At 37.0% G+C, this 23,023-nt stretch overlaps 1 protein-coding gene across 7 annotated transcripts in view; it reads right to left on the bottom strand.

Annotated features, from left to right (window-relative positions):
- Positions 1 to 23,023, bottom strand: part of DCAF17 (DDB1 and CUL4 associated factor 17) — a 50,888-nt gene that overhangs the window by 8,566 nt on the left and 19,299 nt on the right. For 6 of the 7 annotated variants that reach the window (XM_063790565.1, XM_009443735.4, XM_515899.8 and 3 more), the window contains 4 exons: positions 18,451 to 18,555; positions 18,051 to 18,156; positions 7,472 to 7,614; positions 2,528 to 2,637 (listed from right to left, as the gene is read on the bottom strand). In XM_063790565.1, the coding sequence (XP_063646635.1) occupies positions 2,528 to 2,637; positions 7,472 to 7,614; positions 18,051 to 18,156; positions 18,451 to 18,555 (464 nt within the window). The remainder of the gene's footprint in view (positions 1 to 2,527; positions 2,638 to 7,471; positions 7,615 to 18,050; positions 18,157 to 18,450; positions 18,556 to 23,023) is intronic. The other variant, XM_016950020.4, reaches the window with a different exon arrangement.

The following is a 23,023-nucleotide window of genomic DNA, read 5'->3' as shown; positions in this document are numbered from 1 at the left end:
AAAGCAGATATTTGCATTTTTATTTCTGAAGTAGGATGAGATATCTATGAGCAACACTTAGGGTTAACTAAAAAGAAATTCAATCAGCAATGAAATCTATACCTAAATAGAAACTAAGAGTTTTCATGATAGATTAATATTTAAAAACTACAACTGAAAATACTATTCTTTTTTCTTAGGATTGGTTATATTTAAAGATTTGGGGGTTTGGAGTGCAAATGGCCTCATGGATCAAGCCTATTAAAAGAAAATAAAATAATTTGCTCACCACCCACAGAAATCTGTTTACATTGTTAACAAGCTTCAAAAGCACAATGTTTTACAAGCTCAAAGTCTCAAATGCAAAAAAAAAAGAACAGCAGAGAGAAGCAGCTATGTGTCCAGAGAGTGCTGGAGACCTCAGAGTTCCCAAAGACCAAGAGATCAAATAATAATTTAAATTATTCACTTAGTTTTTTTAGTGGCAATATTTTTAAATGCTTATATTGTAAAACCTGGCAAAAGGCCATACACTCTTTGTGGGCCTTGTTTTCTTAAGTTCAAACTAATATGGGTGGTAACAAACATTAAAAGTAAGGCTTACTGAAGCGGAACCACAGTTTAAAATGTGTAAAAATAATCTTATTTCATTAAATCCTTTCATCTTCCTTATATTAAATAGATCCAGAGAGGTAGACTGATTACCACGAAGCATAAAAAATAAAGGCAGACACTTCCCTTTGTTGTTTTTTATTTTTTAAGAGACAGGGTCTTACTCCATTACCCAGGCTGGAGTACAGCGCTACAATCATAGCTCACTGCAGCCTCGAACTCCTGGGCTCAGCTGATCCTCCTGCCCCAGACTCCTGAGGAGCTAAGACCACAGGTGCCCACCATCATGCCTGGCTATTTTTTATTTTTTGTAGAGACGAAGTCTCACTATGTTGCCCAGGCTGATCTCAAACTGCTGGTTTCAGGGGATCCTCCTGCTTCGGCCTCCCAAAGTGCAGGATTATAGGCCTAAACCACCAAGCCCAGCCCCTTCTCTTCTTATTCAACAAATACTGAACATCTACTCTGTGCAAAGGACTATGCTTAGTGCTGGGGTCATAGGTGTCAGCAAAACAGACTCTTTCCCTGTCATCATAGAGTTTATGATACCAAATAAGTTATTTAAGCAGAAGATCACAAAAATAATTTATTTAAGTTGCCCTAAGTGCTACAAAGGAAGACGACACAGTGGGTGCAATGAAAATATGATGGGCAAGCAAATCTAACAAGGGCATCAGGGAAGGTCTGTGGAAAAGTGACATTGAAGCTGGGCCATAAAATATGAATAGAAATTAGGCAGAAGAGGTAGGGTAAACAGACTCCAAACAGAGGGAACAGGCCCTCAGTTTTCTGAAAAGACAGCATGACTAGAGTAAACTGAGTTGAAGGAGGGTCTTTCAGACCATGCTAACTACATTGGTTTTTATCCTAAGAGCAATGAAAAGCCATTAAAAGGTTAAAGCATTTGAATTCACTTGCATAGGTTTTTATATTTCTTCATGTTCTTAAAAATCATGCTAGCTGCTGAGAAGAAAACAGACAGCGCAAGAGTGATCCTGGAGCCCTGGAGTGGGCTATTACTGTAGCCTTGGCTAGTGATGACAGTGACCTGGCCAAGACGAAGACAGTGGCCAAGGGCAGAAATAGGCAGATTTAAAAAATATTTTGTAGCAAAATAAACTGGATTAAGAGGATATATGGTGTGTATGTATGAGAGAAAGAGAATGCCTGTAAGTGTTTAAATGTATGTACATTGATGAAAGACAAATTGCTAAGAAGGTATCAGGAATGATTCAAGATTTCTGGAATGAGTTTAGATGAGAGGTTGAGGCTAGTATATACATTTTGGAGTTCTCATGTATACATGATCTTGAAGCCAAAGGAATAAATAGAATCATGCAGAATGGAAATAGTGAGAAAAGAAGAGGGCCTAAGACCCAACTATGGACATTCAACAATTAAAGTCTGGGTAGAGAAGGAAGAACATGAAAGCAAACTAAAAAATATAGATGAAATAGGAAAATATTCAGAATTGTGGTGTCAGGGATGCCAAATGAAAAGTGTTTAAGGGAAGGAGAGCTCAATTTGTGGGAGTTGTGTGTGCCCTGAAACCAATCAAAATAAAACAAGATTTACTTCAAACAATCTACTTCCTTTCCTGTGTCTAGGCTGCCTTTCAGAACAAAGACAAATACTCTTCTTTCTTATTAACCTTATAGGATTAACTAAGACCTGATGAGAAAGGGCCAGTCTGTAATTCCCTTTTACTTGCATATCATCCATCAAATAACGTTTTCAAATTTAATATTTACAAACAGTAATGTTGAGTCTCAAAGAATAAATTCAGGTTTTCTGTATGCCAGTCTCTGAGGAAGCACCCAACAACAAGCTAATTATTTCCATTAATTGGCTCACTAGTTCGCTGGCAAAAATAAAGATGCCAATAAATGCTACCAAAAGCTGCTCTTAACTTTCAAGTGCTAATGAGATTACTCACTTGACTTGATTTGGACCAACATGTATTATTCTACCAGAAGCATCAGGATGGAAATAGATCCAGTCAGATTCTAGAGAACAACAATCCATTTCTTGGATCCCATTTTTTGCCTGAAGTTGGAAAAAAGTATTAAAGACAAAGATTAAGGGAAAATCAAATGATTTTACAAATCTAACCCAAGTGATAGATCAGTAGGTCAAAGGTACACGGAAGAAAAAATATTAACCAGTTAAAGTGGAATATATTTGAGGGCCAAATGAGGACATGCAAATTTGAGAAATTCTGAACATTTAAATTCAGAAATGTCATGGATTTGTTCTGTAACATACCCTATATCTCACAAACAGGAGTAATAACACAAGAGATACCATATCTCAAGCATCTACTTTGTGTCAGGAACTGCGTTTGATGCTTTATAGGCACTGTTTCGTTTAATCTTAGTAACACTCAAAGGAAGTACTGAAAACTGATACACAAAGAGAATAAATCATTTGCCCAATTTTTTTTGGTGTATGTTGTTTGTTTTTTTTTAAATAGAGATAGAGTCTCGCTATGTTGCCCAGGCTGGTATCAAACTCCTGGCCTCAAGTGATCCTCTCACCTTAGCCTCTTAAAGTGCAGGACTACATGCGTAAGCCACTGCACCTGAACTTTTCCAACATTTTCAACCTACTAAACAGCAGATCTGACTCCAGAATCCATGGACTTTCCATTATATAACTCTGCCATAATCATGCACATGCAGTTCTCCACAACTTCTTCCTCTCTTCCCTATCCCCAACTATCTTTCAATCAGAAGAGCAGATAACAAAAAATGAACATGTAAACAAACCTAAAGCCTCAGACATGGGTCACAGAATCTTGGATAAGTCAAATGTTGAACTCTAATATCTGAGGAAATGATCTAATACTGCTTAGCTTTTAAGGCAAGAAGAGATTTCACTGTAGTATATTTAGAAATTAAAATAAAGAAAAAAACCATCTGATATGTTATCACATGTGTACACAAATGTATTACCTTATATCCAGAAGCACTGGGAACGGACGCCAACTTGGATATATTAACTTCACTGGCTTTACAGAAGTCATTTAATTTAATTTCTCTAATGTAAAATGAAATGATGCCATATTTCCTACTAGATATTCATGAGTTTTGAAACACTAAAGCTTTTAAATTCCATTAGCATATATTGATAGGCTACTATGTTCTAGGTATCAGACTAGGCATTCATACCTCACATCAATTAAACATAATCCTTGTCATCAAGAAGCTTATAGTCTGGGGGGAGGCAGAAACATAAACAAAAAATAATAAGGCAGTTATTGTGAGCTATGATTGTGCCACTGTACTCCAATAAGTGATTGACCCATGCACCAGATATCCAAGTGAACAGAATTTTGGGAGTTAAAAAAAGGTTGAAATGAGCCTTAAAGGATAAGTAGAAAATAGCTACAAATAAGAGACAGTAAAATCAAAAGTACAGAAGTGTTAATCGGCCGGGGGCAGTGGCTTACGCCTGTAATCCTAGCACTTTGGGAGGCCGAGGCAGGTGGATCACTTGAGGTCAGGAGATTGAGACTAGCGTGGCCAACAAGATGAAACCCTGTTTCTACTAAAAATACAAAAATTAGTGGGCATGGTGGTGTGTGCCTGTAATCCCAGCTACTCAGGAGGCTGAGGCAGGAGAATGGCTTGAACCCAGGAGGCAGAGCTTGCAGTAAGCCGAGATCGTGCCACTGCACTCCAGCCTGGGCAACAGAGTAAAACCCTGTCTCAAAACAAAACAAACAAAAAAACCAAAAGTATAGAAGTGTTAATCCATATAGTATGCATATAAACATGAGTAGGAGGTAAAATTAAACTGAAAAGTAGCATCCAGCCATGATACTGGAGAGGTAGGCTGGGGTTATATTGTAAGTGCTTTCTATGCCATGATTTATTTTTATTTTTTATTTTTTGAGACAGGGTCTCACTCTGTTGCACAGGCTGGAGTGCAGTGGTGTGATCTCGGCTCACTGGAGCCTTGACCTCTTGGCCTCAATCAATTCTCTCACCTCAGCCTCCCAAGTAGCTGGGACCACAGGTGCACACCACCACACTTGGCTAATTTTTGTATTTTTTGTGGAGGCAGGGTTTCACCATGCTGCCCAGGCTGATCTTGAACTCCTGGGCTCAAGCCATCTGCCTGCCTAGGCCTCCCAAAGTGCTGGAATTACAGGCATGAGCCACTGTGCCTGGCCTCATGATTTTTAAATTTTTTGGAATGTAATACATTTTATGTATCAAATCAATGAATGAGTTTCAATTTTTCAAGAATTTCTACAAGAATCCTAATTATATCTAATAGAAATAGTGGTATTATTACATTTTACATAAAAGAAAATTAATGTAATTAAATATGTTGATTGATTGTAACCACTGAAATTAATGTGTCCATGATGGTATTAGCTCCAGATGCTCCTTTAATACACAATATGCACACACTATACATATCTTTTTAGGAGATTGTTCTCTTTACTGTAATATCTAATTAAAATATGAAAAAAAGATTTTTGTGTGAAATACTGGGCAGCTTATTATCAGCTTCTATTGTTTTCATTTGCTCAAATGTTAGATTTTAAAGCTCAGTTTAATAGAGAAAGCTATGAAACATTTTCTGAAATCTTAAGTTCGGCTGCTTACTTTTTTTTAGTTATCTACTCTTCTGACTAACAGGTGGGGAGTTAATAGGCATACAAATCATTAAAGCAATGTCACAGTGATAAAGTTGTGATAAAAGGACTAAAAACTTCCCCTTAATTTGGCAGCTCTTTAAGAGTATGCTGAAATATAGATTGGAATAAATGTTATAATCAGTTATTATAGAAGGAGAGTATGTGACAAGCATGCTTGATATACATGTTGAAGGCCATTATTTAGATTTAAAGTAATTCCTTGGAAACCACAGGGGATTGCTTCCAGGACCCCTCACAAATACCAAAACCCACGGATGCTCAAGCACCTTATATAAAATGGTGCAGTATTTGCATATAATCTATGCATCTATGCACATCATCCCTTATACCATCCTTTTTTTTTCTGAATATTTCCAATCCATAGTTGGTTGAATCCACAGATGTGGAACCCACGGATATAGAAGGCCGGCTGTATCTGTACGTGTGCGTGTGTTTGTGTATGAAATAATAGGTATTATCAGTTCTTATAAAAAAGAATACGTGTTAAATGTCCAGAATGTGAACTGTGCAGGATTTCACTAGATCCAAAGTTAAGTGAAAAAGGGATGTGACAGGTCCTGGTGGCTGAATGATGTCCACTTGCTGGGAGGTGACCAATCAAACCAAGACTTGTCACAGTGGAAAACAGCCCTTAGAGAGTCCTTTATAAAAGAGAATGTCACTGGGCTGGGCCAAATAGGAGCTGCCATGTGATAAGTACTTGGGTAAATGGAAGGGAACAATGCTCCTACAAAAGAAAACTAGAAGACACATTGTCCCCTGATGGCCATGACATCAAGGGAAGTGGATAAATGGACCCAACGCTATGGTGATCTGCAACATGGTAAAAGGTGATCTGTAACGTACGTGGTGAAAGGTGATCTGTGACTCTAAAAGCCACTGGAGCCAACAGTGACTGATTGAGCAAGGTCAGCATAAGCTGAACCCGCCTCAAAAAAAAAAAAAGCAAATTCTTCTGATATATCAAGAGGGAGGATCACTTGAGGCCAGGAGTTTGAGACTACCCTGGGAAACATAGCGAGGCCCCATCTCTACAAAAAATAAAAAAGTAGCCAGGCATGGTGGTGCGCTCCTATAGTCCCAGATGCTCAGGAGGCTGAGGTGGGAGGATCACTTGAGCCCAGGAGGTTGAGGCTGCAGTGAGCTCTGATTGTGCCACTGCACGCCAGGCTGGGCAACAGAGTGAGACTCTGTCTCTAAATAAATAAAAAATAAATAAAAGTAGTGTTGCACTGACATGTCCACATGAAATGAGAAAAAATATCAACAATTAAAGCTTGAGTGATTTTTCTATAGTGCTAGCTACTCAGGAGGTTGTGGCAGAAGGATCACTTCAGCCCAGGAGGTTGAGGCTACAGTGAGCTGTGATTGTGCCACTGTACTCCAGCGTGGATGACACAGTGAGATCCTGTCTCGAAAAACAAACTAACCAACAAAAAACATAATCAGCAATACAAAATAAAAATGGAACTCCCCCCTTAACTCACTTTTTGCACTTATCACAATCACTGTACTTAATACACTGCATCTTATTTTTCTACATGTTTCCTTTAAGAGTATAACTTGAGGGAAGAGATTGTGTCCTTAGTCATGTCTGGCACATGGTAGGCCCTCAATAAATGTTTATTAAATGACAAATCAACACCTAAGCCATTTTAAAAAAGAAAATAAAAATGAATTCGAAGGGTAGAAATTTCCATTGTTTTGCCACGTACCATTTCTACCTACTCTGCCATAAATAACTTAAGAATATCCTTAAAAATTCAAAGTGCTTCAATTTACCTACACTGTGACCACCAGAGTTCCATCTGGTTCTGCTCTGGAAGGCAAAGAGCAACAAGCCATGGAAAAGCAGAACCAACAACACATTCCACCAGCAATTTCAGAAGCAATGTGAACACATTCCATTGGTGATTCCCACTGTGGAGAGGTTTTACATGAGATTCCTTGCTGGGAGATTGGTGAGATTAAAAAAACTATAAAATTCTTGTTGCTATAAGAATTTTCAAATGTTAATGTTTTTAAATTATGGGTGATACATACAAATGTTTTCTATATTGTCTGTATTCTTCTGTATTTTAAATTGTTTGCAAATTGTTAAAACAAATGCATAAAAAAGTAATTCTTAGGAATGTGGGCCTATTTGAGAGGTAGAAAATAAAGAACTTGATACAAATCTGCTAATAAAAAGTCTGATCACTCATTTACCAGGGAATTGTCTTTTAGGGCACAAATATGGAAAACTCCTTTCTGTTTCTTCTTATTAGGTGTGATGATGTAGTGCCAAGGATGGCCTCCAATCTGAAAAGCATTCTCCAGGGATGACACCTCAAAGAGCAGTGGTGGCATGTCTGTAGAGACAGGAAAAGGAATTCATTAGCTGTACTGTTCTGGGGGCTCTGGACTATTCATTAACTGAATTCAACCTTTCTTTGCATGCAACATCTATTAATTTCTATTAATGAAAAATTACTATGTTCAAGGAAATAAAATACAATCAGGTAAGGAGTTTATTGTAAGAAAAGAAACAGCCAGTCGGAACCTAAATTAGGCTGAATCAACTTTCTAGGTATCTGTTTTCAGGAGGTATATGTGGCCCGCAGGTGAGCACAGATTAAAACTAGACTAAAGGTATTTATGATGGTAAGAAATGACAAAGTACATTTAATAAAAGTAGCGGCCATTTATTGAACATCTACTATGTAAAAGACTCTGGGTTAGATACTATTTCCAACTCTCATAATAATCCTACAAGGTAATTAGGTCTAATAATGCCTTCAAATGTGAGGAAGAGATCTTCCACATCCTGGACTAACAGGCATACTCAGGTATACATCTATCTTGCTTAAGATTTCCAGTACAGAGGAGTATTAGTCCCAATGAATGTAACCACTTAGGAAAGGGCCTGTCACAATGAAAGCTTTATTATAGGATAGTCACTACTACCACTATCATCATCAGACAAGTTAACTTTAAGGTAGTTCAGATATATCCAGTCAGTTTCTTTTGAAGACTGACACTGTAAAATAAATTTCTCTTGGTGCTGAAAAGCACCAAGAGAAATTTTTAGTCATCTTCTTTTATCACAACTTTAAGTAGGGCATAATAGATCTATTCTTAGATGCATAAATAGAAGGTATAGCAATTTTAGAAGACCTGAATTCATTTCAAGCAGCCTTTAGGAAACACCACATGGTCTGTTTGGGCAGGTGGCTAACCTATGACTCCCTTATTTACCCTCTAACTTGAGAATTTAATTTTTAGTTTATGAGGCCACTACTATTAGTAAAGGGGCTTGTCTTAGGAAGATCATTCGTGTAAGAGTCACATGTTATATACAGAAGTGCATACTTTATTAAGCATCTTCATAAGGACAATGTACTACTTAGAGCTATACATGGGAAAAAAACCAAATGGTTCACCCTTAAACAACATGAGGGTTAGGGGCACCAATCCCCTGTGTAGTCAAAAATCCACGTACAACTTTTTGTTTTTGTTTTTGTTTTGAGACAGTCTTGCTCTGTCACCTAGGCTGGAGTGCAGTAGCACAATCTTGGCTCACTGCAACCTTCACTTCCTGGGTTCAAGCAATTCTCATGCCTCAGCCTCCTAAGTATTACATAGCCTCCTAAGTATTACAACCTCCTAAGTATTACAACTGGAATTACGGGTGTATGCCACCACACTCAGCTAGTTTTTGTCTTTTTAGTAGAGACAGGGTTTCACTACGTTGGCCAGGCTGGTCTCAAACTCCTGGCCACAAGCGATCCGCCTGCCTCGGCCTCCCAAAGTGCTTGGATTACAGGTGAGCCACTGTGCCCAGCCAAACTTTTGACTTCCCCAAAACTTAACTACTAATAGCCTACTGTTGACCAGAAGCCTTACCAATAACATAAATAGTCAATTAACACATAAATTAGTATCTACATATGTTTGATGCACTCATCATGTACCTAACTTTTTCTTAATTTTTTCCATATTTCTAGGCTATGTGGTTCATCTGTGATTTTTTTTCAAATTGTGGCAAATCTCCAAAAAATTTTCCTGTATTTATTGAAAAACATCTGTGTATAAGTGGACTTGTGCAGTTCAAACTTGTGTAAAGGGTCAACTTTCATAAAAAGTGGTTCACAAAAAATCTTGAGGAAAAAGAAGAGACAGGCATAAACATATCAAATATATGTCAAGTGCTTATTTTTTTAACCTTTTAAGAAAAGGGTAGTATCTTTAATATATAAAGGTCTTTTAAGCAATAAAAAATATAAACACCCCAATAGAAAAAGGGACAAAAGGCATGAGTTGGCAAATTATAAGAGAAATACACACATTGTATGTGATGATATGGTGGATGAAGAAGAGAAAAATTATTAAAAGAAAAACATACAATTAGAGTTTGAATTTGGGGTTGAAATCAACTAGGTATGTTATAGAGAATGTGAAATTTCATATATAAAGAATATGAAATTCAATATAGAGGACATAGGAATTCAAAATAGAAAAAAAAACAGTACAAACAGATGTACTTAAAAAGAAATACCTTTCCCAGTAAATGCAAAAAATGACCCAAAAGTAGCACTATTACACTGTCCACAACTCTAATGTGCCCTGCGAACCCAAGAGTCCCAATTTTGATCTCTAATATTATTCTCAATGAAAAAGGCCTAAAAATTCTCAGAGTAGCTGATTCCATGTCTTGTGGTAAGAAAATTTTATGACGGGTGTGGACAATCTGTTGTTTCGAGAAAGCAAGGATGTTCACAAGGATATCAGAGAGAAGTGTTAAAAGAGTAGGAGAGCCAGCAAAAGGGCTTCCACTTCCCACATTGTGAAAAAAAGGGGCCTTAAAAAGAAAACAAATATTATGATTAATTAAAATACTTTGAATCTGTGAAAGGTCAAATAATAAATACTTTAAAAGACAATTTTAACATAAAGCATACAAAATAACTTTACTATTAATCAAAGAAGAAGGGCTACACCTGTAATACAATATGATTTTTTTCTAGAATTTTTAAATGTAGGGGATAATTAACTTGATATATTTCTTCTACCGAATAAACGTTTACTTAGAAAATTTGCCCAGGTGTGGTGGCTCACGCCTGTAGTCCCAACACTGCAGGAAGCCAAGGTGGGTGGATTGCTTGAGCCCAGGAGTTCGAGACCAGCCTGGGAAACATGGCAAAACCTCACCTCCACTAAAAATAAAAATTTTTTTTTTAAATTTAGATACATGTTAAGTAAAATTATAAGGTATAGAACAGAGGATATGATATACTGCATTTGATGTAAGAAAGAAGATTAAATATTTAAAGTATGCAAACATATATTTGCTTATTTTTGCAAAAAGAAACAATAGTAAGATAAACCAGAATCTAAAAACAATTAATCCTGTTACTGATGAGAGTTAACAGGATTAAAGGAAATAATAAAAAATAAAAACAGAAAGCAATGAAATAGAAAATGGGGCTGGGCACAGTGGCCCATGTCTGTAATCCCAGCACCTTGGGAGGCCAAAGCGGGTAGATTGCCTGAGGTCAGGTGTTCAAGACCAGCCTGGCCAAGGTGGCAAAACCCCACCTCTACTAAGAATACAAAAAAACAATTAGCCAGGTGTGGTGGTGTGTGCCTGTAGTCCCAGCTACCCAGGAGGCTGAGGCAGAATTGGTTGAACCAAGGAGTGGAGGTTGCAGTCAGCTGAGATCACGCCACTGCACTCCACCCTGGGTGACAGAGCAAAACTCTCAAAACAAAAAGAAAAGAAATTTCCAAGAGTGTATCTTTTTATTTGGTTTCAACCTTTCAACTATATACACATTTCACAATTTCAAGAATAAACTCAAAAGGAAAACAGCAAACCCCAAAATCTAAAACAAAATGAAACAAATGAATCTAATTAGGTCATGCTGGTAGCTTAATCCTATAGAAAAATGATTTCAAATTGCCTTTGAACACATCACTCCATGTGTATACTTACTGGGCTGTACACTAAGGAGAAAAGAAACTGCAGGGAAATCTTAACCTTCACTCCATACTTTTTTTTTTTTTTTCCTTTTTGAGACAGAGTTTCACTCTGTCACCCAGGCTGGAGTGCAGTGGCGCAATCTCGGCTCACTGCAACCTCCACCTCCCGGGTTCATGTGATTCTCCTGCCTCAGCCTCCCGAGTAGCTGGGATTACAAGTGCACACCACCACGCCTGGCTAAATTTTTTCTATTTTTAGTAGAGACAGGGTTTCACCATGTTGGCCAGGCTAGTCTTGAACTCCTGACCTCAAGTGATCCACCTGCCTTGGCCTCCCAAAGTGCTGGGATTACAGGTGTGAGCCACTGCACCTGGCCCATACTTTAGTTCTTAGTAGTAACACTGGTACTGCAATTTTAAGACTACCATATATATATAGTAGGATAAAGTTTTATTAGAAATCAGGAAGCTCAGTATGAGTTAAGAGAAATACAAATATAATCAAAAAAGAACGGCTAAATTTGGAAGTATGAAAATGAGCCAATGAATTTTTGTTTTAATGTATTTCTCAGCTCTGCTCATTGAAAGGACCTAAAAGTAAAGATATCCAACTGCAATGAACACAACTAGATCTGGGTCTCTGTTGTGAGTTGACTTATGTTCCCTCAAAAGATATGTTAAAGTCCTAACCCCCAGTACTGGTAAATGTGACTTTATTTGCAAATAGGATCTTTATAGATATAATCAAGTTAAGATCATACTGGATAAGGATAGGACCTAAATTCAATGACTGGTGTCCTTATAAGGAGAAAGAGATTTGAAGACACAGAGGGAGAAAGGCCATGGAAAAGTGAGAGGCAGAATTTGGAGTTATGCTGCCACAAGCCAAGAAACACCAAAGATTGTGAACAACCACCAGAATCGAGAAGGGGTAAGAAAGGATTCTTCCCTAGAGCCTTCAGAGGGAGGCTACCTCTGCCAACACCTTAATTCTGAACTTCTAGCCTCCAGAACTGTGAGAGAATCAATTTCCATTGTTTAAAGCTGCCCAGTTTGTAGTGTTGCTCTCTAGGAAACTGATGGTCTCTAATGACGTTCTCTACTAAAATGGCCCCCTATCAGAAATAGGAAAGTTAAAGGTAAGCCTGGGACACATTATTGTTCTAGAAAGCGAGGAAATTCTCTGAGATTACTGGAGTGTGTCAAAATGGAGTTTCTGTTGGCCAAATTCAGGACAATTTGAACATCATTAAGAATAATAACTATTACTATATAATATTGGACAAATAAAAAATCCATGAGTCTATTGTGTTTATATATGTGTGTTTGTCTGTAAAACATTTTGCTGGCATCAAAAGTGACTATTATACCAACTCCTTGCTCTGAATATTGATAATTAAAGGGAAGAAATAAGTCTTTAACTTGCCTTTTGGAAGGAATTACAGTTTATCTCTAGTTGATGAGTTAAAGCTTTTATTTCTAGAAAAATGCCAGCTATTGAAGGTAAAAGCAGTAACAGAATTTTAAAAACTGCCATTCTGCAAATCACATGACATAACTGATTCAGGGAAGGATCACTAATAGTTATAGAAATATGCTATTTGTAATCACAAAATTAGAAACAAACTAAATGTCCAAAGTAGGGAACTGGTTAAGTAAATTGTGGTTCATTTGTAAAATGGCATATAGGTCAAGTTCTGAACATCTCAAGGAGATGCACACACACAGAACCACTTTTTCACACAGGTAATACAAGCACTACATTTTAAAAGTATCAGAAGATATAATGAAAACAAAGTCTTCCTTTGATCTGTATCTCTTCCGATTTATCAAGTTTTTATGTGTCCTTTCAGATATTCCAAGCAAATCCAAAAGCACATCACCATATATACATTCCTTTAATACATGAGTATGAATACTTTACACAATACTTTACACAAATGAAGATTTTTATATACACAGTTTTGCACCGATTTTTTTTTTTTTTTTTTTTTTTACTTAATAGTACACATCCTGGAAATTATCCTATACCAGTGCAAAAAGAATTCTTCTTTCGGTTTTTTTTTTTTTTAAAATCTTGCTCCGTCGCCCAGGCTGGAGTGCAGTGGCGCAATCTCACTCACCGCAACCTCTGTCTCCTGGGTTCAAGTGATTCTCGTGCCTCAGCCTCCTGAGTAGCTGGGATCACAGGTGCTCGCCACCACACCTGGCTAATTTTTGTATTTTTAGTAGAGACAGGGTTTCGCCATGTTGGCTAGGCTGGTCTCGAACTCCTGACCTCAAGTGATCCACCTGCCTCCGCTTCCCAAAGTGCTCAGATTACAGGCATGAGCCACTATGCCCAGTTAAAACTCCTCCTTCTTTTTAACAATTTAGCAATTAAATTTGTGATACAGCTATATGATGATATAATAATACTAATGCCACTTATCAATGTATAGATTGTTTCCAATCTTTTGTATACGATGATATAATAATACTAATGTCACTTACCAATGTATAGATTGTTTCCAATCTTTTGCTATTAGAAACAATGTTTTAATTGTACATTTATCACTTTCTGTACGAGTGAATATATCTGGGATAAATTCCTAGTACTGGAGTTGCTGGGTTCAAGGAGTACATGCATTTAAAATTTTGATACATATTAACAAACTGCCATATTGACAAATTGTTGGAGGCCATAAAGGGTCCCAACAATAAATGAAAGTGCCTAAACTTTTACCAACCATATTGTATTGAAAGTTCTAACTTTCTGATATTTAAGAATCTGAAGAGATGTTATCTTATAATAATTTTAATTTACATTTCTCTTATCAGTGACATTGAGCTTTGCACTCCCCTAATTAAAAGTCATTTATATTTCTGTTTCTTTTAAACAATATCCTTTGATCATTTTGTAATTGTGCTATCACTCCTTTTCTTATTGATCTATAGAACCCTTCACATATTAAGGAAATTGCCTTACAGTATGATTTGTAACTATGTCTCCTGTTGTTATTTGAGTTGGTTTATGTTGTATATTTCTGGGGATTTTTTGCCATGCAGAATTTTATTTTTATATAATCAAATTTATCAATCTCTTCTTTTATGGCTTTGGGTTTTGTGCCATACTTAAAAAGGTCTTCCCCACACTGAGATAAAAAGATTCTCCCAAGTTTTCTTCTAAAACTTTTAAGTCTTTGATCCATCTATTATTTAAGAGTGAGATAGGATTACAACTTTGTTGTTTTCACAAGGCCACCTATTAAATAATCTAGATGGAAATATTCATAATATATTAACATCAAAAAGTGGGTTAGCTATAGCTACATGCAACAACATGAAACGAATCTCAAATATAATATCCTGAGTGAAAGAAGCCAAACCAAAAAATACATGCCATGTGATTTCATTAATATAAAACTCCAGAAAATATAAATTTAATCTACTGTGAAAAAAAAGCAGATCACTGGTTGCCTAGGGCTGGGTTAAGAGAGGAATTTACTGGGAAGAGCACAGGGGAACTTTTTGGGATGATGGAAAGATTCTAAATCTTGACTGTAGCGGTGATTTCGTGGATGTATACATTTGACAAAACTCAAACTGTACAGTTAAAATGGGTGCATTTTAATTATATGCAAATTATACCTCAATAGAGTTGATTTCTTAACAAGTGAGTTATAAAAGAGCACTTATGGTATGATTCTTTTCTTGGTTTTAAACATATAGAAATATATACATTATAAGATTAGAAAATAACACATCAAGGAGATAACAGTTAACCCCATGTAAGAGGACTATAATGTTTTACATTTTCTCTTTTGCTTATCTTTATTTCCCAATTTTTAAATTTTATTTTCTTTTTTCTTTTTCTCTTTCCTTTTGAGACAGAGTCTTGCTCTGTCGCCCAGGCTGGAGTGCAGTGGCACGATCTCGGCTCACTGCAACCTCCGCCTCCTGGGTTCAAGCAATTCTCCTGCCTTAGCCTCCTGAGTAGCTGAGATTACAGGCTAATTTTTTGTATTTTTGGTAGAGACGGGGTTTCACTGTGTTGGCCAGCCTGGTCTTGCACTTCTGACCTCAAGTGATCTGCCCGCCTCAGCCTCCTAAAGTGCTGGGATTACAGGCATGAGGCACCATGCCTGGCCAATTTCCCAATTTTTTAAATAATGCAAAGGAACTGCTTTTGCACTAAGAAAAAAAATTATTTAAAGTTAAAATAAATACTATTTGTATAGACCTTAAGATTGAAAAACAAATTTGGAGAAATGAATGGGATTTAAGTCTCTACAGTATGAAATAAACACTGAAAGCTTCCAATATAATGTGCTAATTTTCTTAGTCAAACATACAAAAATCATTGAATTATTTTTTTTACAATGACAAATGATTTCATAGATCATGTTTTCAAATATTATTATTTCAAAGTTTCAAAATTTGAGGCCCAGAGAGGTTAAATAACTTGCCCACTATCAGCTGGGCACAGTGGCTCATGCCTATAATCCCAGCACTTTGGGTGGATGAGGTAGGCAGACTGCTTGAGCCCAGGAGTTCAAGGCCAAATTGAGCAACATAGTGAAACACCATCTCCACCAAACAAAAAATACAAAAATTAGCTGGGTGTGGTGGCATGCCCCTGTAGTCCCAGCTACTTGGGAGGCTAATGTAGGACGATCACTTGAGCCCAAGAGGTGGAGGTGGCAGTGAGCTGTGATCTCTCCACTGCACTCCAGTCTGGGCAACAGAGTGAGACCCTGTCTCAAAATACTAATAATACTAATAATACTAATACTACTACTAATAATAATAATTTGCCCACTATCATACCACCAATTAGTAGCAGAGTGTCACCCTTACTATTCAGCAGACTAAGATTCTGATCCCAAATCCAGTCTTCTTTCTTAAAAAAAGGGATAAAACTCCAGGCCAATTCTTCAGGCTCTATGTACTTTGTCTTTATCATCTTTGTTCTTTTGTTTTACTCACTTTTTTTTTTTTTTTAGATGGAATCTTGCTCAATCGCCCAGGCTAGAGTGCAGTGGCGCGATCTCGGCTCACTGCAACCTCCATCTCCTGGGTTCAAACAATTCTCCTGCCTCAGCCTCCCAAGTAGCTGGGATTACAGATGCCTGCCACTGTGCCTAGCTAATTTTTGTATTTTTAGTAGAGATGGGGTTTCACCATGTTAGCCAGGCTGGTCTCGAACTCCTGACCTCGTGATCCACCCGCCTCAGCCTCCCAAAGTGCTGGAATTACAGTCTTGAGCCACTGTGCCCAGCCTTTACTTACTTTTTATTTGCATTTCAACAAGAATAATGCTACCATTTGGAAAAACTCTGTCCGAAATAACCCATTTCAAAATAACCCGGTTACCACTGCAGCCTACAGTTTTAAAATTCTTAATAGATTGCTTTTAATGTATTTGTACTGAATACAGGAGGTATTGCTAGGGCTGAATTTTCATACAACTGCCTAATTCAGTTTGTCCAAGGCATCTAAAAACTTGAGTAATTTTTAAAATATTTATTTTGAACTTCATGAATAACTTACTTGAACTCCCAGTAGTTTTTATAATTTGTCATTTACTACCAAAAATAATATTTTTTTCCCTTTGAACAATGAGATCGTTCATTTCTGTTTCTTGGTCTATTACTAATAAAATGTTAAGGAAAAATGACAGAAAAAATTCTTATCTTATTCTGCATATATTAGAAAATCCTTTGGCGTTTCACCTAAAAATATAATGCTTATTGGTTGGTTATAAATAAGAGGAATGTCTTCAACATGATAAGGAATGAGTCTTAATGAACAAGAATTAAGATAAACAGATATTAGGATAATTAAAAAAATTTTCTCTTTTAGTTTACTCATGTGATCTTTATAGCTATTAAATTTGTAAACATTAAACAATCCTTGGATTCCTGAGATGAACTCTGAACAGTCATGATCTATTTCTTTTAATGTACTACTACTGAATTTGAGTAATAGTTGATTTCTTTTCTTTTTTTTTTGAGATGGAGTTTCGCTCTTGTTGCCCAGGCTGGAGTGCAATGGCATGATCTTGGCTCACCACAACCTCTGCCTCCTAGGTCTAAGTTATTCTCCTGCCTCAGCCTCCCTTGCGAGTAGGTGGGATTACAGGTATGTGCCACCATGCCTGGCTAATTTGTATTTTTAGTAGAGATGGGGTTTCTCCACATTGGTCAGGCTGGTCTCGAACTCCCAACCTCAAGTGATCCGCCCGCCTCAGCCTCCCAAAGTGCTGGGATTACAGGCATGAGCCACCATGCCTGGCCAGTTGATTTCTTTTCTAACAACTGAATTTGATAAGCTAAATATAGAACATTTTTACTATATTTATAGAATTGGATATAATTTTCTTTTTGTGATTTTGCACTCTTTAAGTATACTGGGAAGTTCTGTCTGTGTCTAAGCTCTATGTTCAGATGGCATGATAAAAATTTTTTCTTGGAAAACACCTTTCTTAGAGAGGGGGTAAATTTCATCGAATTGTAAAATACTAAGTTATAAGAGAGCTAAGATGGTATCATTTGCTGCAACTCATTTTGCAGATAAGGAAATCAAGGATCAGAAAAGTAAAGTGAATTGCTGAAGGTCTGTGGCCAAGCAAGGCTCAGCATCCCCAGGCCTTTGGTTCAATGAATAACTGATAGATTTTCCTCGAAGCTTATTCGTTATTGAATAGCAAGGCACATGATGTATAGGAGTAAAATGAATTGAGTTTTTTAAATAAATGAGAAAAACATTTGGATGACTATAATTAATAACTATTTATATGACCACTTATTTTTTAAGGTGAAAAAATACTATAGAGTAGCCATACCTGTGATTTTAATATTACAAGGAATGCCAAAAGGAGCCTCTCCTACAGTTCCAGTAGTCCCACCCCATCTGCATGCACACCCTAAGTCAAGTTTCTGTTGCATGAACTAAAAACAAAACAAAACAAAAATGGTGGCTTTAGCACCTATTTATTTGATATCTGGAGAGAACAAAAATAAAATTCACATGTATATGACAAAGAAAATGTCTTTTTCCAATGGCCTTTCTGTTTATCTTCCCCACCCCTGCTTTAAAGGTTACTTGTCTTCTACATTTCTACAGTTTTTTAGAGCCAAAATCTACAGAAGTGCCTTACTCTAAAAGCATCTCACTAAAAAAAAATCATACTTTAGTCGAAAACTCATGCTAATAGTAACATGACAAATTTCAGTTTTCTCTACCTGTTCAGCGATGGTTTGGAAGCTATAAAGTCTGACCAGTCCTGAGCTGTACATCACAATCAGTATTCCATGAGACAAGGTAGCATCTGTAACGTTCCCAAAAATCTGGCGGGGGGAAAGACAGATATCACCTGAGAAAAGACTGGAAGTCCAATCCTCTGAATGTTCACAGTGGTTTGTACTCTTGCTTAATATTCATGTCACTATGATAACACTGCTGCCTAGCATTAAAACCTCATTATAATTTATCACCTTGAGGCTAGGGTGTTATTAAGAGTGAGCAGTAAGCCACTGGATTCTCATACTGGAGCGCTAATGGAAGTGCGGCACATATCCCTCAGAATAATGCACCAGCATTCATTTGCTTCATAGCATTGTCAATATCTATTAATAACAAATTCCATTCCTCATAGACACTGGCATACACCAAGGCCATGTCGTTCTAAATGAATATTTAATCTACTATTCATACTCTTCCAAGGATCCATTCTTTATGCTAAAATGTTCTTTATAAAATAGAGACAAATTTTTAGTTAATTAGAGGTGCCCAGCCCCTGGATAGTCTTTCATGCATGGTAAGTGAAAGATGTTCTTCAATCCCAAGTAACAATATTTAAAACCAAATCTCTCTAATTGCATATTTTTCTATTATTCTTATTTTTATACAATTCACCAGCTTAATCAAAAACAAACTACTTAAATGAAGATGTCCTTGTCCAATTACCTTGGAAATACAGGAATAGAGGAAGATATCCAATTACCTTGGACATACAGGAATAAATAGAAACAGTTTATTACTTTGCCACATATTCATTTCTGTTGTAGACTGTAATAAGCAAACATAAGTACTTAACCTACAGGCACAGAGAAAACAATTAAATTATGAGTTGTATTTTTTGTCATCTCTTAGAAGGATAAGTATTGTTTACTCTGACATTGACTAGTTCATGACTTTTTAATTCACTGATCCTAGTTTCCCACTTTGAAAAAAGACAACTTGTCACTCCCCTTGAAAACCAGAACAAGACAAGGATGTCCACTCTCACCATTCCTATTCAACAGTGTGTTGGAAATTCTGGCCAGAGCCATCAGGCAAGAGAAACAAATAAAAGGCATTCAAATAGGAAGAAAGGGAGTCAAACTATCCCTCTTTTCAAACAACATGATCCTGTATCTAGAAAACCCCATTGTCTAATCCAAAAGCTTCTTAAACTGATAAGCAACATCAGCAAAGTCTCAGGATACAAAATCAATGTGCAAAAATTGCTAGCATTCCTATACAACAACAACAGTCAAGCCGAGAGTTAAATAATGAACAAACTCTCATTCACAGTTGTCCTAAAAAGAATAAAATACCTAGGAATACAGCTAACAGAGGAAGTGAAAGATCTCTACAAGGAGATCTACAAAGATGACACAAACAAATGGAAAAACACTCCATGTTCATGGTTAGGAAGAATCAATAGCATTAAAATGGCCATATTGGCCAAAGCAATTTATATATTTAATGCTATTCCCATTAAACTACCATTGATGTTCTTCACAGAACTAGAAAAAACTATTTTAGAATTCATATGGAACCAAAACAGAGGCTGAATTAGCCAAGGCAATCCTAAGCAAAAAGAACAAAGCTGGAGACATCATGCTATCTGACTTCAAACTATACTACACGGCTACAGTAACCAAAACAGCATGGTACTGGTACAAGAACAGAAACATAAACCAAGAGAGAACCCAGAAATATTAATAAGACTGCACACCTGTAACTATCTGATCTTCGACAAACCTGACAAAAACAAGCAATGGGGAAAGGATTCCCTGTGGTGCTGGGATAACTGGCTAGCCATGTGCAGAAAATTGAAACTGGACCCCTTCCTTACACTATATACAAAAATTAACTCAAGATGGATTAAAGACTGAAATGTAAAACCCAAAACTATAAAAACCCTGGAAGATAACCTAGGCAATATCATTCTGGACATAGGCATGGGCAAAGATTTCATGATGAAAACACCAAAAGCAATTGCAACAGAAGCAAAAATTGACAAATAGGATCTACTTAAACTAAAGAGCTTATGCACAGCAAAAGAAACCATCAACAGAGTCAACAGACATCCTACAGTATGGAAGAACATTTTTGCAATCCATACCTCTGACAAAGGTCTAATATCCAGAATCTAAAAGGAACTTCAACATATTTACAAGAAAAAAAAAACCCATTAAAAAGTGGGCAAAGGACATGAACAGATACTTCTCAAAAGATGGCATACATGTGGCCAACAAGCACATGAAAAAAAGCTCAACATCACTGATCATCAGAGAAATGCAAATCAAAACCACAGTGAGGTACCATTTCACACCAGTCAGAATGGATATTATTAAAAAGTCAAAAAATAACAGATGCTGGCAAGGTTGTGGAGAAAAGGAAACACTTATACACTGTTTGTGACAATGGAAATTAGTCTGACCATTATGGAAGACAGTGTGGTGGTTCCTCAAAGACCTAAAGACAGAAATACCAGTTAACCCTGCAATCCCATTACTGGGTATATATCCAAAGGGATATAAATCCTTCTATTATAAATATAAAAGACACATGCACATATATGTTCACTGCAGCACTATTCACAAGAGCAAAGACATGGAACCAACCTAAATGTCCATCAGTGATAGACTGGGTAACGAAAATGTTGTACGTATACACCAGGGAATACTATGCAGCCACAAAAAGAACAAGATCATGTCCTTTGCAGGGACGTGGATGGAGCCAGAGGCCATTAACCTTAGCAAACTAAAACAGGAACAGAAAACCAAGTACTCCATGTTCTCGCTTGTAAGTGGGAGTTAAATGATGAGAACACATGGAATGATGAGAATACATGGACACATAGAGGGGAACAACACACACTCGGGCCTATCGGAGGGTGGAGGGTGGGAGGAGGGAAAGGATCAGGAAAAATAACTAATAGATATTAGGCTTAAACCTGAGGAATGAAATAATCTGTACAACAAACCCCCATGACACATATTTATCTATATAACAAACCTGCACATAATGCACATGTACCCCTGAACTTAGAAGTTAAAAAAAAAAGTATATAAAGAAAAGCTTTAAAAAAAGAAAGAAAACGTAAAAGAAGAAAAAGAGGACTTGCGCAATTCAAACTTTTTTTTTTTTGAGATGGAGTTTTGCTCTGTTGCCGTGGCGCAATCCTGGCTCACTGCAATATCTACCTCCTAGGTTCAAGCGATTCTCCCACCTCAGCCTCCCGAGTAGCTGGGACTACAGGCGTGCACTACCACCCGTGGCTAATTTTTATATTTTTAGTAGAGACGGGGCTTCACCATGTTGGCCAGGCTGGTACTGATCTCCTAACCTCAAATGACCGGCCTGCCTCAGCCTCCCAAAGTGCTGAAATTACAGGTGTGAGCCACTGTACCAGGCCAATTCAAACATATTTTAAGATAATGAGTGCTGGCCAGGCGCGGTGGCTTATGCCTGTAATCCCAGCACTTTGGGAGGCTGAGGTGAGCAGATCACAAAGTCAGGAGATCGAGACCATCCTGGCTAACACGGTGAAACCCCGTCTCTACTAAAAATACAAAAAATTAGCCAGGTGTGGTGGCAGGCGCCTGTAGTCCCAGCTACTCAGGAGGCTGAGGCAGAAGAATTGTTTGAACCCAGGAGGCAGAGATTGCAGTGGGCAGAGATCGCGCCACTGCACTGCAGCCTGGGTGACAGAGCAAGACTGTCTCAAAAAAAAAAAACAAAATTAATAATAATAATGACTGCTATAATAAAGTAGCCAATCTATTTTAATTCTAGATCCTCTACTTGCCACCTTTAGGATTTAGGTAGCTGCTTTTTATTTTTTATTTTAATTTTTTAGAGACAGAGTCTAACTCTGTCACCCAGGCTGGAGTGTAGTGGTGCAATCATAATTCATCAAAGCCTTGAATTCCTGGGCTCAAACCATTCTCCTGCCTCAGCCTTCTGAGTAGCTGGGACTGCTGCTTAACTTAATTAAATATATACATTACAATGTTGTAAAATATTCAAAGTGCATGGCACAAAATAAGCAATGAATGGTAACTAATATTACTCTTTAGCCATTATGCAGTTTAGTATATAATGCTTAATGTAAAATTTTAATACATTCATCTTGTTTGCTTATAAAGATCAGTAGATCCTCAAGATACTGTCCTCTACAATACTTCAGGTGCTGAATTAAAGACCAGTAGGAGAGCTCAATAAATAACTATGCACCAAGAGTAAGTAACTTTTTTTTTTTAAAGTAGAATCCTATTCATTATTTTACTCAAAGGAAATTTGCTCCTTCTTTCCTCCCATGTAACTGCTCCACAAGTCAAGAACAAATGGGAACAACAATAAAACCCAAAACTGAATGAATTGGAAAATTTACATATTTAAATATAAGGCTTGTTATATATCATAAAGCAAGTTTTAGACCTATACCTTGCAATTAAAATGAAATATTTTGTTGCAACTTTTCACCTTCCTTTAATGATCTTTTTAACGAGCTTTGGAATGTTCCTTCTGAAAAAAAAAACC

This window comes from Pan troglodytes, chromosome 13, assembly GCF_028858775.2.
Source record: "Pan troglodytes isolate AG18354 chromosome 13, NHGRI_mPanTro3-v2.0_pri, whole genome shotgun sequence".
NCBI classification, from domain to species: domain Eukaryota; kingdom Metazoa; phylum Chordata; class Mammalia; order Primates; family Hominidae; genus Pan; species Pan troglodytes.
The sequence above is the reverse complement of the archived record's forward strand: the minus strand, read 5'-3'. Positions and strand labels throughout refer to the sequence as shown.